Source organism: Drosophila subobscura, chromosome J (assembly GCF_008121235.1).
Source record: "Drosophila subobscura isolate 14011-0131.10 chromosome J, UCBerk_Dsub_1.0, whole genome shotgun sequence".
Classification (NCBI taxonomy): domain Eukaryota; kingdom Metazoa; phylum Arthropoda; class Insecta; order Diptera; family Drosophilidae; genus Drosophila; species Drosophila subobscura.
In genome coordinates, this window is record NC_048532.1 from 19,024,092 (window position 1) to 19,038,789 (window position 14,698).

Consider the following 14,698-nt stretch of genomic DNA (forward strand, 5'->3'; position numbering starts at 1 on the left):
GTATTCATTCTGTTTGACAACTCCTGCTAATAAGCAACTCCGACTACAGAAAGTCTCAACACGCAACTCAATGTTCTCCACCCAAAATTTCAGTCTTTTATAGCAGTGGAGAAGCGACTGCACAAAGCAGAGCAAACACTTTGCAGCTGGTAATTAAAAAAGATTCAGATAAGGGTTCGGTGCACTCATAATCAGAGAGAGTAAAAGAAATTATGGTTTTCAAGGCCAAGTAGTCGTAAACTCGCAAGTCTTCATTTATCTGAGTTTTGACATCCTCAGATCATCGCATGCTAATTGCTACAAGATGTGACGAATGGATATTTTTGTATGTTGGTTCAAAATTTTAATCAGAAACTAAGAACTATTTTACAGGTTTGTTTTGATTCTATATTTAATATTTTTCCAGTTTTACAACCCTGTGACTTGAAGTTCTTTGGGTTCGATAATTTCGTCTGGCCATTCCTCAAGTTAGCTGTGCTTGTTGTTGATTTTGAGCTTCCAATAGAAGAATTGCTCTATCAAGCAATTTTACTAATTGTTTCAGCGAATTTGAAACAACAGGCTTTACTATATTGCTTTGTATTAAAAATGTTACTTCGTCTTTTGCTGTTTCCAACCGCTCCTCAACTTGCTGACGGATTTCTTCCCATTCTTGACACCTGACACATCCAACTGCAGCAAGTATCAGTGAGGTGAACAGGATAATATATCGAACATTCATTCTGTTTACAATTTCAGCTAATAAGCAACTCCGGTTTCAGAATGTCTCAACACGCAACTCAATGTTCTCCACCCACAACTGGAGTCTTTTATAGCAACTCCACAAAGCAGAGCAAACACTTTGCAGCTGGTAATTAAGAAAGATTCAGATAAGGGTTCGGTGTACTCATAATTATGAGTGGATTATAATCACAGGAATTAAAAGAAATTATGGTTTTCAAGGCCAAATAGTCATAAACTCGCTTATCCTCATGTATCTAGAAGTGATGGGCGTTTCTCTTCTAGGACCAAAGCCTGATATTATGTTTTTAAATTTTAGAAGTCTGGCGCTTTGCAGCATTCAATTATTTTCAGTGTTATAAGTCTTTGCAAGCTAGTAATATTAAGCAGAACATCAAAATCGAAGAAAATGATTAAAGACTGCTTTATATTTACGGTATATTTTTAATAATAGAACGTATATTTCGGTATATTTTAGACGGTCAGTCGGTATATTTAATCGATAGCCTCCGGTCACACTGCTGCCGCTGTCAAACTGTTGTCAAAATAAAATTTTGTAAAATGCTGCCAACATTTTGCAAATTCCTGGCCCTTTTCTGCATATTTGCTAAACACACGCATGCGACGACCAACCTGAGTCCAGGGGCCGTTGGCGTGCACCGTCGATTCGAGTACAAGTACTCGTTCAAGCCGCCGTACCTGGCCCAAAAAGACGGCACCGTACCCTTCTGGGAGTACGGGGGAAGTAAGTAGAAGAGCTCCACGTCAGTTGTTTTGGCCCATTCGCCGCTGCCAGCGAGTGCGAGCGAGACGGCGATGGCCCGAACTGGCTGCTGGCTGCTGCCAAGCGGCAAAGTGGACACGCAGGCACTTTGTTTTAATTTAAATATAGCAACTGGGACCACGACTACAACTTGTTGCTTTGATTTTCAGATGCCATCGCCAGCTCCGAGAGTGTGCGTGTTGCCCCATCGCTGCGTTCGCAGAAGGGCGCCATCTGGACCAAGACGCAAACCAACTTCGACTGGTGGGATGTGGAGATTGTCTTCCGTGTGACGGGACGTGGCCGCATCGGAGCCGATGGTCTGGCCTTCTGGTACACCACCGAGAAGGGCGACTACAATGGGCCAGTGTTCGGTTCGTCGGACCGCTGGAATGGTCTGGGCATCATCTTTGATTCCTTCGATAACGACAACAAGCACAACAATCCCTACATCAGTGCGGTGGTCAATGACGGAACGAAGATGTACGACCATACCAACGACGGCACAACGCAGTTGCTGAGCGGTTGCCTCCGAGACTTCCGTAACAAGCCCTTCCCCACCCGTGCGCGCATCGAATACTACAACAACGTGCTCACCGTTCTCATCCACAATGGAATGACCAACAACAACGATGACTACGAGCTGTGCATGCGTTCGGATGGCGTGAATCTGCCCAAGAATGGTTACTTTGGTATCTCGGCTGCCACTGGCGGTTTGGCTGATGATCACGATGTGTTCCACTTCCTTACCACATCCCTGCACGCTGCTGGCCAGGTCCAGGAGCCCCAGAAGGTGGACAATCAGGAGAAGCTGACGGCGGAATACAACGAGTATCAGGATAAGCTGGAGAAGCAGAAGCTGGAGTACAAGAAGGAGCATCCGAACGAGGTGAGTGCTGCCACGACGACAGCTGATAATGCCAGGCGCCAAGCGACCAGCGGCTTATCTGTTCCATTGATACGATTCGCCATAATCTGTTTTGTGATTTAATCGCTTTCGTTTTCCGCTCTCTCTCTTGCAGCACAAAGACGGTGAGGAGGATTGGGAGGAGTTCTACGAGTCGGAGAACCAACGCGAGCTGCGTCAAATCTGGCAGGGACAGAGCCAAATTGCCGATCATCTGCGTGAGCTGTCCCGCAAAGTGGACGAGATCATTGGACGCCAGGAGAACACGTTAACGCTGGTCTCGCGCGGCCTGGCTGCCAACGCTGGACAGGCACTGCCACCAGCAGCCGCTGGCGGTGTGCCCCAGCAGCAGTTGGCTGGCAGCGGTGTGGTCAGCCGTTCCGATGTGGATCTACTGCTCACCAATCAGAATGTGCTGCTCAGCTCCATCCGTGAGATACGGCAACTGGTCGGCGATATCAATGTGCGCACTGATAACATTCAGACAAATCAGAAGCACGCGCCCACAGCACAGATCCAGTCCACCGGCTACGATGTGCAAACGCTCATAGCCGAGATGCGTGACGGCATGAATCAGGTCAAGCAGGGCATCTCTCATGTGGGACAAAAGTGAGTTCCGACATCAGTGAATGGTCTGTGATGATGCTCAACTTTCGTTTATGTTTTCCATTTCCAGACTGCAATCAGCGCCACAGGCTGGAGCGCAGACTGGCAACTGTCCCACTGGCAGCTGTGTGGGCGTCACATTGTTCCTAAGTGTAACCGTGGTGCAATTGCTGCTAGTATTTATCTACAATATATTCAAGTGAGTAAACAGAACTGGCGAATCTGTCGTCCACTTTTGCTAACAAACTTTTCGTTTACCTTTGCAGGAACCGCAGCGAGGCGCAGGCGAAAAAGTTCTACTAGGCCAGCAAAATGCTAAAACGAACACCACACGGAACCACACACACACAACAGCAACACACACACCTGACTAGGCGCAACTAAATTTAGTGAAAATGATTTACTTAAGACTACAGCGTAGAGTGCTCCAACAATTATTGTGTAATTGTTTCGTTTTTGTAATGTGTTTAACGAATATTGATTGATTGATTGATTGACTAGTAGTCAGGTGCCGGCCGAACGAAATTGAAGCCATTAATTACTTAAAACTGAAACTTCAACTGAAGAAATGAACAAGAAATCTGAAGAACAATGCAGTCGCCCTCATGACAATGCCCAAGCAATACAAAAAACCGATCGAAGAAGCCACAAGACAAACCTTTATATAAACCCAAACCCTTTACCACCTTCCCCTCCAAACCCTGCCCACTAGAACATAGTCTGATGAAGATGTTTTCTATTTGTTTTCCGGCAGGATGGCAAGTCGAAAGCCAAACTATTCTCAACGCTGCATATCAAAGGCGTGTGCAGGCATTTCTTATAAAAAACAAAACAAAAACACAAAAAAAAACATAAAAATTGAAAAAAATCTATATAAAATATATGTGTATGAAATGATTCCGTAAATGTAGCTAATGTTTCTATAGAATTTATGATTTAATGTGGCAAACAGAAATCTTTCCAGCCAGCCAGCTTTTTGTTGTTATTTAGCCTGCAAGTGAGAATTATGTAAGAGAATGATTATAATGATTTATGTACGAGAATGAATGAATGGATGGATGGAACCTCTCTCGTCTGCTCACTTGAGTTTTGTTTTTCCTGAAAGTTTTTATACTGACTAATATTAATTAATATAAAAGTAATGATAAATTATGTTTACAAATGGAAGTCATAGTTGGGTTTTTCGTTTACGCGTACGAGCAGGAGCAGAATCAGGAGTACGTATGCTGTCCATTCCACTCTCGATAGAAATGTTTAAACTGATAAATAAAAATCCATTTATAGAAAGAAAATCATCAGCTAAAGTTTATCCTCGAAAACTTTTATCTATTTTTTCTGCTTTATTTTTATATTCCTGCGAATGTCTGCGTTAGCATAAACTAGAATTGTGTTCGCTCCCCCTCCAACATCGATGAGAATGCGGCAAAAATGGCGCCACTTGGTCGCCAAATGCGTGGGGCCTGGCATGGGCTGGAGTGGGTTGAGAGTTCTGGTGAACTTTGGCCATAAAATGTAACTGCCATTGGTGGCATTGTGGGCACAAACCTATGTGGTTTGGGTGCCCTCCTTCTCTGGTTAAACAACATAAAAACCCAGTCAGGAATATACAGCCAAAGATAAATGGACAGAAGCCAACGGCAGTCATGGACCATGTTATAAATTCAGTTCAGGATTGGGGGTTTGGGAGACTGGGTTGAGAGTGTGGTTGGATGGCCAGAAGCTGGCCACAGGCACATGGCCCATCCGTTTATATAAACCAAAAGGATGCTTATGTACTCGCCAGTGTGTTTCGAGTGCGCAGGAGCAGTACCAGTACCAGTCCACAAGTCGCACATGGCTGGTGCAGGGTAGAAGGTGCTGCTGGTACTGCCGGGTGGGGAGTGGAAGGGCTTTTAACGTTTCGTAACAGCCAATCGGAGTGCGGTTCACAGGGATAGAAAATGGCTTCGTTCCGCTTTGGGGAATGGGTAGGGATACACTGAGGGAAAACTACTCCTTACAGATATAGATGTGTGCTGGATTGATAGCTAAGAGCAGTATTGTAGGAGACAGATCCCATTAGAAAATATAGCAAAAGAGTCTAGTAAAAGAGTCTAGTAAAAGTTCTTCTAAAAAAAGCTCAACTAAGACAACAAGAAGCCTTTAATCTTTATAGTACTAAAGGGCTAAATCTATATTAACAAATATTCCTATACTTTAAACTTTAAAGTTTAAAGGATAAGATAATCTCTGAAGCATATATAAATATTCCTTACGCAAACTAAGTTAAAGGATTAAAAAGTTGTTTATCTGGATAGATTTCATTGTGAGTTGATGTCCGATCTATTTTTGCAGTTTTATATTATATTTATTATTAGAAATCAGTTTCTCTTAAAATTTAATAAATGGTAATACTTGTTGTTGATGCTTAAAGTATGGCAAGATACCTGAGAGATACCTTTTATAGATGTTTCATACAATAAAATTTCGCTTGTTTATACAATATTGAAACCGTAAACCATGGTATGGCTGCCGATAGGCTCCATAGTTTCCCCTCGATTTAAACTCATAAAATAAATTCTCTGAAACTTTTTAGATTTTATATTTATTGTCAACTATCTCTAGAAATATAAATTGCATTTGTGGATACATTTATAAATTAATTTCCAATCCATTTAAGATCCAGAACAATTTCGGGTGTGCTCGCCCACCCCGAAGGAGATGTAAAATATTTTTAAAAATAATCCATATTGCATATTTACACATCTGTGGAGTTTCAGAGTTTGCCACAATCCAATCCAATCCATTAGTAAATGAAATTCATAAATCGCTACCGGAATCTGCTCTGCTCTCCTTCCCGCGAATCCATAAACCAACAAAACCGACGACAGTTTGCAACATTTGCCAAACATTTGCGAAAAAAACAGAAAGGGGAATGGAAATCAAAGTCAAAGTGGTTACGATGTAACGGGGGGTTGGCTGTGGATCGTACGTGTAGCTGTAGCTGTAGCTGTGTTGACATATCCCTCGCCCATGTCCTGCCACATCCCCCTTCGAAAGAGGAGGAGGAGGAAGATACACTACTGGCAGCGTGACAAATGTTGCGCAAACAAATGGATTACATTGGGCAGGGCAATGGGCACTCCGCATCCCATTCCCCATCCCATCTGTCTGCAGACAATGAATCATAAATTTCCATAACTGTCATCCGATCTGGGCAGATTTCTTCTGTATTTCTGTAACTCTGCTGCTCGATACGGAAACAAATTAGCCATCACAGGATTACTCAGCTAAGAATGGCAAAACGACAGAAACTTTGTTGCAAATCCCTAAATTGAATTTGTGCCTCGTAATTTGCTAATGATCCGCACAGAGCTTACGCAGTGAAGTTAGGGATGAAGTTTTCAAATCAGCAAAGATTAGGAAGTTGTTTTTTGTGTAAAGACTTAATTTCATTCAAATTATGTTGGCTTTTTGCGCTAAAGAGATGTAAGTAGTCATGGAACATGACTGCCGCAGGGTGTCTAAAACCGATCGAAACCAGTTCAGATCTTTTCTTGATTGCCTGAGCTTCAGTCTTGTGCTGCTCGAAGTCTCTTGCAATCCATGGCCTTCCCAGAATTTTCTACTTATTCTACTTCTATTCTAACTTCTACTTATTCTCTGTAAATTTCATGAGTTTTTCAATGATATTCCGATTTGTCTAAGAGCAATTTTAGTATATTAACACCCAGTATGGGTGAATGGTTAATAAGTGAGAATTAATTCCTAAAACTTTAAATAAAGTGAATTTTTCTTTATTCTCAGATTAAAAATATCTGCAAAATGTTTAGAAAAGTAATCTTTCCATTGGTTTCTTTTCCACTAACACAAGAGATTACTGCCTTAAAGACATAATTAAAACTAAATTTCCGAATGCTACCCCACCCTTTAAGAGTAAAGAAAGGCAACCAAAAATCATTACAGCTGCCGCATAGATTCCGGTGAAATTTCCATAGGAAAGTCTTTCTCTCCCCAGGACAGTGGCAATGTGGGAACAAAGGATGCGGATTCGGATTCGCATTCGAGTCTTCCATTCGAATATTTGTGTTTGTGCAACTGCTTTAGTTTCTGCGCTGCCATTAAGTCGCGGGCCAGAGGATGACAATGGATAGTCCATTAGACACAAGTCACAATTCCATTGAACCATGAGGACGAAGTTGCTGTGCATCCTGCATCCAAATCGTGCACCGCGCCGCACCCCTTTGTGGATGATGTTTTTGGCGAGAAACCAGAACAAACGCCGAGGCTGGGATAATATTTTGCGCTTTTTGGTATGACGAATCCACATGTCGTACACGAATCGAATGGACATACAACCCCTACCCCTGCTCCCCCCGCCATACATCCGTTTAGCGGGCAATCAAGCGTGTAGGGCAATTCAATAAGGAGCGGAGAATGGATGGGAATGGGAATGGGAATGGTATTGATAGGGGGGGAGCACTTGGAGAACTTTATCAACACCCATGTCGGCATTAGTTTTGTTGACAAACTTTGCCCGTTGCCTTTTTGACAGTTTCTGGGGTGGTCGTGGCACCCCCAGACAGCCCAGACTTCCCCTCCCTCTTGTGCGATCCCTTTAAGGGGTGGATTTTTATTTATGAGCACTTAAATCGAAGCGCAAACTAAAATTGCACATTGCATCTACATAAATATGCAATTGCGGGCATGTGAAAATGTTTCCCGCTGATAAATGATGACTAAAAATTATATATAAATACTGGGAAGCATTTTTCTCCTGGGCACTCCATTCCGTGTCATTCCATGCCGTCCCACAGCCCATCCCTCATTGTGGCGTCACCCCATCACGGCTGCTGAGATGACAGCTCCCGATAATGGTGACATCAATTTGAAACTCAATTGAGCTCAAGCTTGTTCCTCGTGCTCTCCTCTGGGGTATCTCTTGGTTGCTCCTTCCCCTGCCCTCCTGCTAAAGGCTGCCTCGCTATCAGCGCCGTTTATCGTCGAGCACTCTCTGACTGGGTGCGACAAGTCAGCGAATTGGAAAGAACACAGAGCAACTCCATCCTTCAGCTCAACCTCTGCGCTTTGCTATCCTCTGTGGTGTGGACCCATCTCCCCACAGGCCGCCTCATCTCTGGGGCGTTGCGAGCTGTTTACATGTTTAATGTTTGCTTAATTGCTGGCCCTGGCCCTGGCCCTGCCACTGGACCTCTGACAGATGACAGAGCTCGGATAAGAGGAAATCGTCTCCTAAATCTTGGCATGTGAGTGCTTCCAAAACAAAAAAATATTCATGCTACATTGTTTTAGAGGGGGAGTGATGGGGGGGAAAGTCTAGTACATGTTTTGTTGAGAAGTTATAGCGAAGTCAATTTGAGGTTGAGCAAAACCATTTGTTAGGCGAGTGGCATATCTCGGGGAGAGATTTCAGCAAGATCTCGAAACTTTAGCAGAACAAAAGATTTCAGCTTCTTTTGTGGCAAAATTAGTTTGGAAATTGTTTGCAATTTTATGATTTTATTTCCATTGATTTGTTATTATGGAAATGGTTAACCCATCGTACATTTTTTGAGATCGTAAGGTATTCTAAAAAAGGTTCTTAAGTCATCAAAAGGTTCTTTCTTTATGCTTAAGAAATATTAGATTTAATTATGATTATTATTGAAAGTCTTTGAAAAGATTTCCATGACTGATTGGTTGTGCTTTTTGGGGAAATTTATATAAATTTATCTATAAGCTGTGCCCTGTATGCAAAATATATCAAAGATCTAGTAGAATTAATATCCATCTAATAATTGTTCTACCTTTATGAATACCAGCTCTAAATATGCGGTTTCCTCAGCTGTTTTTCAAAGCCCTATTAGTATTCATGTTCATCTTATGAGTTTTATAACCATTTCCCAACTTTAACCATGAAGCCAAACCAACCCATGAAGCGCACAGCAATCAACTAGAAACTAAAACTTTAGCTGGCGAATAACCAGAGTGAAGTAAATTCCACGCCATAAATAAGTTAATGCCGCAATTCGAGTCTATAGCAATAAAATCTATCAATAAATGTGCAAAATAAATGCGAAGTTTTAGCTTGTTTATGGCCCACAACTGGCAGTTGGACACACAAACCCAACCCATTCCAACTCCGCCCTCTGTCAGCAACTTCTACACTCTAAACTGAATCAACCTCAACCTCAAACATGGCCATTAGGACACACGGCCATTGCCATGTCGTCGCCCTGTTCATGTCGTTGCATGCCCTGCCCTGCCGCGGGCCGTGCTAAATACTTCATTGGACGACTGTTGAGTCATTAAACAATTTACACAGCCATAAATTTACGCAATTTACTTAGTGAACAAACACAGGATACCCTGGGCAATAAAAAATACCCCTGGAAGAAGAGAATCGAGACGCGAGAGTGAAGCATTAACACATCTGTCCAGATACAAAGTGCCTGTGCCCGACCGCCTGAGCGATTAACTTTTTGCATCCTTCATGCTTGGCTAACTCCTTCCCACTGCCCAGTGCCTGGCTCATCCGCAACCCCAATCATGATTATCATCTTCATCTGGAGCAAGGACATAATTTCGCCCACACTGCAGGATGTAGATTTTCAGGATTGCCGCACCGCCGCCGCTCGCTCAAAAATTTTAATGAAATTGTCATCAATTAAAATTTGCTCTCTTCCATGACCATGCCCCCAGACAGAGCAATGACAATGACACACCCACACACTGGCAGTCCCACGGCAGTGTGTCCCCATACTCCGCCCTTTCCCCCCTTCTGCATTTCTGCTCCTTTTTTACGAGCGAAACGTCCATCCGGAGACTTCTTTGGGCTTAGCTCGTGGATCGGTTATGACTTTGTCGTGGCTCATGGCTCGTGCCTGGGATCGGACGCAGCTATAAAAATAATTTGTGGCCAAATATTCTCAAATCCCCCCCTCAACCACCAAGGGGTAAGAGCGTGTCAAGGGACTGAGACTGGGATGCTGACGGCTGCCGGCAATTTGTAGTCGTTTGCTTGTTTTTCCAGCCGCCTCTTAATGCGTTTTCATACATTTTTATTGTTCTCAATAAATAAGTTTTTTATTCGCGCTTTCCCTTTTTTGTTTGTGTGGCATGCAAATGTCTTTCGTGAAGTGCCTTCGAATTTGTCGGGGAATTTGCTTTGGGTGGAAAATATTCAAAGGAGAGTTTTTGTGTTCGCACTTGCGGTGGTGCGAGTATTTATGTTTGATGGAAGGACTATCTTTTCGCTGATTTGGAAATGAAGTTTGTCATATTTTACCCTTCTTTACATGACAGAAGAGCCAACTGAAATGGCATTTAGCACACAACTAAAAGCCTGTCTCTATTTTGTGTCAGAAACTGACGAAGAAACGGCTATAAAAGAATCACAAATCCAGTTTTATATCTTCCTTGCTGTCAAATATATTTTAATAAATTTTTGATTATGAAATGCTTCAACAAAAGCTTTTCTTGAGTGGTAAAGTTATCCATTGGGTGCTGGTTGCTTTATAACTCTGCAGCACCACGAACAAGATAGCTGGATAGATAGAATATCTCTCAATTTGGGCCTCAAATTTGAATAATCTTGGACAAGTTTTCGTATATTTTTGCTCATTAAAGCTGCCATTAAAAACGACACTTGAAAGCGATCTCCACACTGCTCATAAATATTCCCCTTTTGCCTTATCAAAATTCTTTGTACTTCGAGTAGTTTTACCCGTTTTTCAACAGCACATAAAATATTAAATTTATTAATTGTAATTCCACAGTTTTATGGCTTCGCTGCAGAATTATGCAGCCGCAATTAGAAACCATAAACTCAGAGTCTCGCTCTGGGAAATGGGAAAACTATCAACCCAAATGGGAGTGCCATAAATCTCTGGGCAAAAACCCGTCTAAATTTTGGTTGATAAAATGCCGAAATTATCACAGCCTCTGGTCGGAAGATATATGACCCGCACTCGGAGAGAGATTTAACCCATTAGCCAACCGGAAGATCGTTCAATTAGTGTCCCGAAATGGACAATGCGGCTGCTGCTGCTGGTCAGTCCCAAGTGGGTCACTCGAAAAGGATTCTCGCGGGTTCTCCATTGTGACGACATAAATCTTGTCTTGGCACCGGAACCAAAGCAATGACGCAGCAGGAGCACACACACATGTCGATGGGTTTTCTGGCCAACAGCCAGTCATAACAGCGGCGTGGCGTGTGTGTCCCATTCCAGTCCGAGATTTATCTAGCCAAGGGGTGGGACTCTACACATCTTTGTGCCTCTATTTGTTGCGGAGGCTGGGGCGGGGAATATCGAATGCCGGATGGGCAAAACGACAGGCGTTCGATTGAAATTAATTGAATTTGTGCAGAGCCCAAGACCAGCCCAGGACTCAATCGTCTTGACTCTGCATGAAGGGCAGGATGGGGCAGGAGTCTCTGCATAGAGGAGCGTGTAGCGTGGGACGCGCTTGTTTCCTGTTTATGCCCGAGCTGAGATGTTTTTCCAGCATAAATTACGCGCATCGCATACACATACATATCTCTCGCTGGATATCTATGATATGCCTGACAATAACCAAAAGAGGGAAGTGGCACAAAAACAGCAACATTAAATTTATTTTTATTTCGCCCAACAACAATCAACCCCACAGGGAAAGCCTCTCCACCCCTACCCTAGCATCCCAGCGCTATGTGCGGTCCTTTTTGACTTCTCTCAAGTCATGAATTTTTCTTGTATGTTTTTATGATTTCATGTCTTGGGCCAGCGAAAGTTGTTTTTGCACTCGTAGTTTTTGTTTTTGCCATCGTGGGGGTGGCTATAACTTATGCTCGTCCGGTTGGTTTCTTTTCAATCGCCCAAAATCATGCCGGAAATGATGATCGTACGGAAAGGCAGACAAATTTATCAAAATGTGCGCCCTTAAGCCGTACGACATCATTAATCACGCTTAGTCGTTTGACTTGCCCGCTTAAAAATACAAATCTGCTGCCGCTTTAAGTTGTTTTAAATTGCTGGCTGACTGGCTGTAGATTTTTGAATATGGCGCGCATCGCACTCTCCACCCACGACTTAGGGTTGCCGAAGAGCATGAGTGTGCACTTAACAGCGCCCTGTTGCGCATAACAGTGGGTTGTCTATCGATAACATGTCTGTGCGAGTGACCCAAAAAGTGAGCAGCACTGTTCCCCAACATTCGGAACGGAATAAGCAACATTTGGTACCCTTGGAGGGATGGATATCCTCGAATTGAGGAAAATTTGGAAATCTCTGTTACCAATCAATGCAAAAACAAATCATATGTACTTCATATAAAGGTTAAGAGCATGACAGACAAAGTAAATTGTAATATTTAAAAGCAGCTGTTAATATGTCATTTTTAATGTTAAGTATAACAAGGAGGGTACACAAGGGTCCATGCTATTGGTTGCCCAGCAACAAATTGTCTAATGACGTAACATTCCATTCCCACTCACGTAACTTTTAATGCTATTTTTTTGGTTGACCTTTTTAGTTTTAACCTAGTTTTGCAATCAATCCAATAAAGATAAGTCATGAAAATCACCCAGTCTTGTGGAGAATCTGATGATGATTCGAGTAAAATTATATGTTTAAGGCTGAAAGTGTTGACTACCTGGAAATATTAAACAGAAGATAAAAGTCGAGTGAATGATTTTAGATTTACGGTATATTTACAGTATATTTTGAAAGGGTATCAGTATATTTCCGAGGGGCTGTCGGTATGTTGTATCGATAATTCCGCGGACACACTGAGTGTTAGTTTTATTTACACAATTTTACACTATTTTAACTCGCTTTTTCCTGATATTCTGTAAGTTAACAACAATTAATTGTGCCTACTGTGATATGCAATAGTGGTGAGCCCAGTGGAAGTGCGGGGGGCAGTCAAATAAAGCGTGTGTAAATTCAGCTGCGACGCAGGCGGCTGCGGCGGCCCCCACAAGAATCGTATCTTTGTGGCGCTAGTTGTTGTTGCTGCTGTGGCTGGTTGGGTGAGTGGGGGTGCTCCTCTTGGGTGTAGCCACCACCCCCCAGAGGCTGCTCCCAAAATGCCGCCTGTTTATGATGGTCACGCGAACTTTTAGAGGCAAAAAAACATTTGGTCACCATTCCAATCACTGCGACTGGGACGCCTACACTCCCGCAGCTGGAACGTGTTCGTGTATGTGTGTGTGTGTGTGTGTATGTGCGTACGCGTTTATGCTAATTAAATGCAACTTCCAGTCCTGGAATAGCAGCAAAACGAAATATGTATAATTCAATTAAGGCAAAAAAAGTTCGCTCCCCGAAACGATTATTCTCTGCGGACGGCCTGGAGTGCCGCGCACTTATCAATCCAACTTCTTTATCGCCTTTGATTGAAAAGCCAGTCGGGCAGAGAGAGATAGCAAGAGAGGGAGAGCATTCCAGACGATAAGATTAGTGCTACGATGCGGCATGAAACTGCTTGACTCGAAGAATCCACTGATTGACACAGCTGCAGGCCCTACCCTTACCCCTACCCCTGCCATCCCAGACAGTGTTTGCAAAATGTTTTCAAGTTAATTATGAAATTTAACCCTCAATCTATTGTATACTGCAAGACTGTCTGTTCGTCCAACCCCCGGCTCGTGCGGGCCTCCTGCTGTTCAAAAAGATTTCACTTTTTAACACAATTGTTTCAACCGCCGGCTGGCTGGAGGTCTGACTGGGAGATCAATTGTGTCCCATAATTGGGCCTAATTGAGAGAGAGAGGGAGAAACAAATAATACCCCGTTCGTTCCGCTTCATTTGTTTACGCACTTTTCACTCGAGTCATTCATTCTGCTGCTGATTGTGATCATTGGCGCCAAATTGCTTAACTAATACTTTTTCTGGGAAACTTCCAATGAGTAAGCTTCCCACTTCCACTTCCCCGCTTCCGTTGGCACTTGGCCGGAGGTTGTGTAAAACAAAAGAGAAGAGGAAAGAAACAGCCATTGAAAGAAGATTAGTCATCGCAAGTGGTAGGGCGGACAGGCAGGCAACCCACTGGCACGGGTCCATCACCTTGTTCCTCTCTCTCTTTCTCTCTTCCCCCCACAATCACCTTCCTTTTCGTAGTTTGTTTTGTTTACATTTGTCTGCCGCACGTCTCTCTCTCTCCAGCTTTGTTCGAGCGACGATCACAAAAGAGCAACAGGCGAAGTGATTGCGAGAGAAAGAGAGAGAGCCAAATCATGTGCGCTCATGGCACGCTGCTTTGGCGCTCTCCAACTGTTGCTCCAACTGTTGCTGCTCTCTTGAGCCGCCTGCGTTCGGCGCACGGTGGGGCCTCAGTTGAGTTGAATTTTACCCGTCGTCGGTGCCGGATCGTTGTTGAACAAGTGCCGTGGCCGATATCGCTTACATATACATATATATATCCAATCCAATCAAACATATATATCGCATTGCCCTATCTACCATTTACGTGTTTGTTTTTATATACGGAAAAAGAGCCATAGAATCAACAAAAAGTTTAAGGCTTAATTGTGAAAAATAGCGGATAATAAAAGCAAATAAGAAAGGTATAAAGAGAATCGCCAAAATGTTCGATAAGTGTACATGAGTGCATGTGCATGTGTGTGTGTTTGTTAGTGCGGCGTGACATATGGTGTTATTTTTACGCCAGCAACAGGAATATAAATATATATTTATACATATATCTTGGTATATACATATGCCATTAATAAGCAAATAAA

General features: G+C 43.0%; 2 protein-coding genes across 5 annotated transcripts in view; both read left to right on the forward strand.

Moving 5' to 3' along the window:
• The first annotated feature begins 1,232 nt into the window (after positions 1 to 1,232).
• On the forward strand, positions 1,233 to 3,827 carry LOC117894864 (protein ERGIC-53). Its single transcript, XM_034802124.1, has 5 exons — positions 1,233 to 1,465; positions 1,654 to 2,372; positions 2,506 to 2,999; positions 3,067 to 3,195; positions 3,263 to 3,827. Exons 1-5 carry the CDS (start codon positions 1,282 to 1,284, stop codon positions 3,297 to 3,299), a joined length of 1,563 nt encoding a protein of 520 aa, XP_034658015.1. The 5' UTR covers positions 1,233 to 1,281; the 3' UTR covers positions 3,300 to 3,827.
• An 8,929-nt stretch (positions 3,828 to 12,756) lies between these two features.
• LOC117894863 (talin-2) overlaps positions 12,757 to 14,698 on the forward strand; it is a 35,045-nt gene continuing 33,103 nt past the window's right edge. The window contains exon 1 of one of the 4 annotated variants that reach the window (XM_034802120.1): positions 12,757 to 12,806. The gene's annotated coding sequence lies outside the window, so the exon portion shown is untranslated. Of the gene's footprint in view, positions 12,807 to 14,306; positions 14,525 to 14,698 lie in introns of those variants that run through there. The other 3 variants (XM_034802123.1, XR_004648888.1, XM_034802119.1) reach the window with 3 other exon arrangements.

Coding starts and splice junctions, on each gene's coding strand:
- LOC117894864 (XM_034802124.1), top strand. CDS start 1,282: ATGCTGCCAACATTTTGCAAATTCCTGGCCCTTTTCTGCATATTTGCT. Junction 1,466..1,653: donor CTTCTGGGAGTACGGGGGAA/GTAAGTAGAAGA, acceptor TTTGATTTTCAG/ATGCCATCGCCAGCTCCGAG. Junction 3,000..3,066: donor ATCTCTCATGTGGGACAAAA/GTGAGTTCCGAC, acceptor TTCCATTTCCAG/ACTGCAATCAGCGCCACAGG.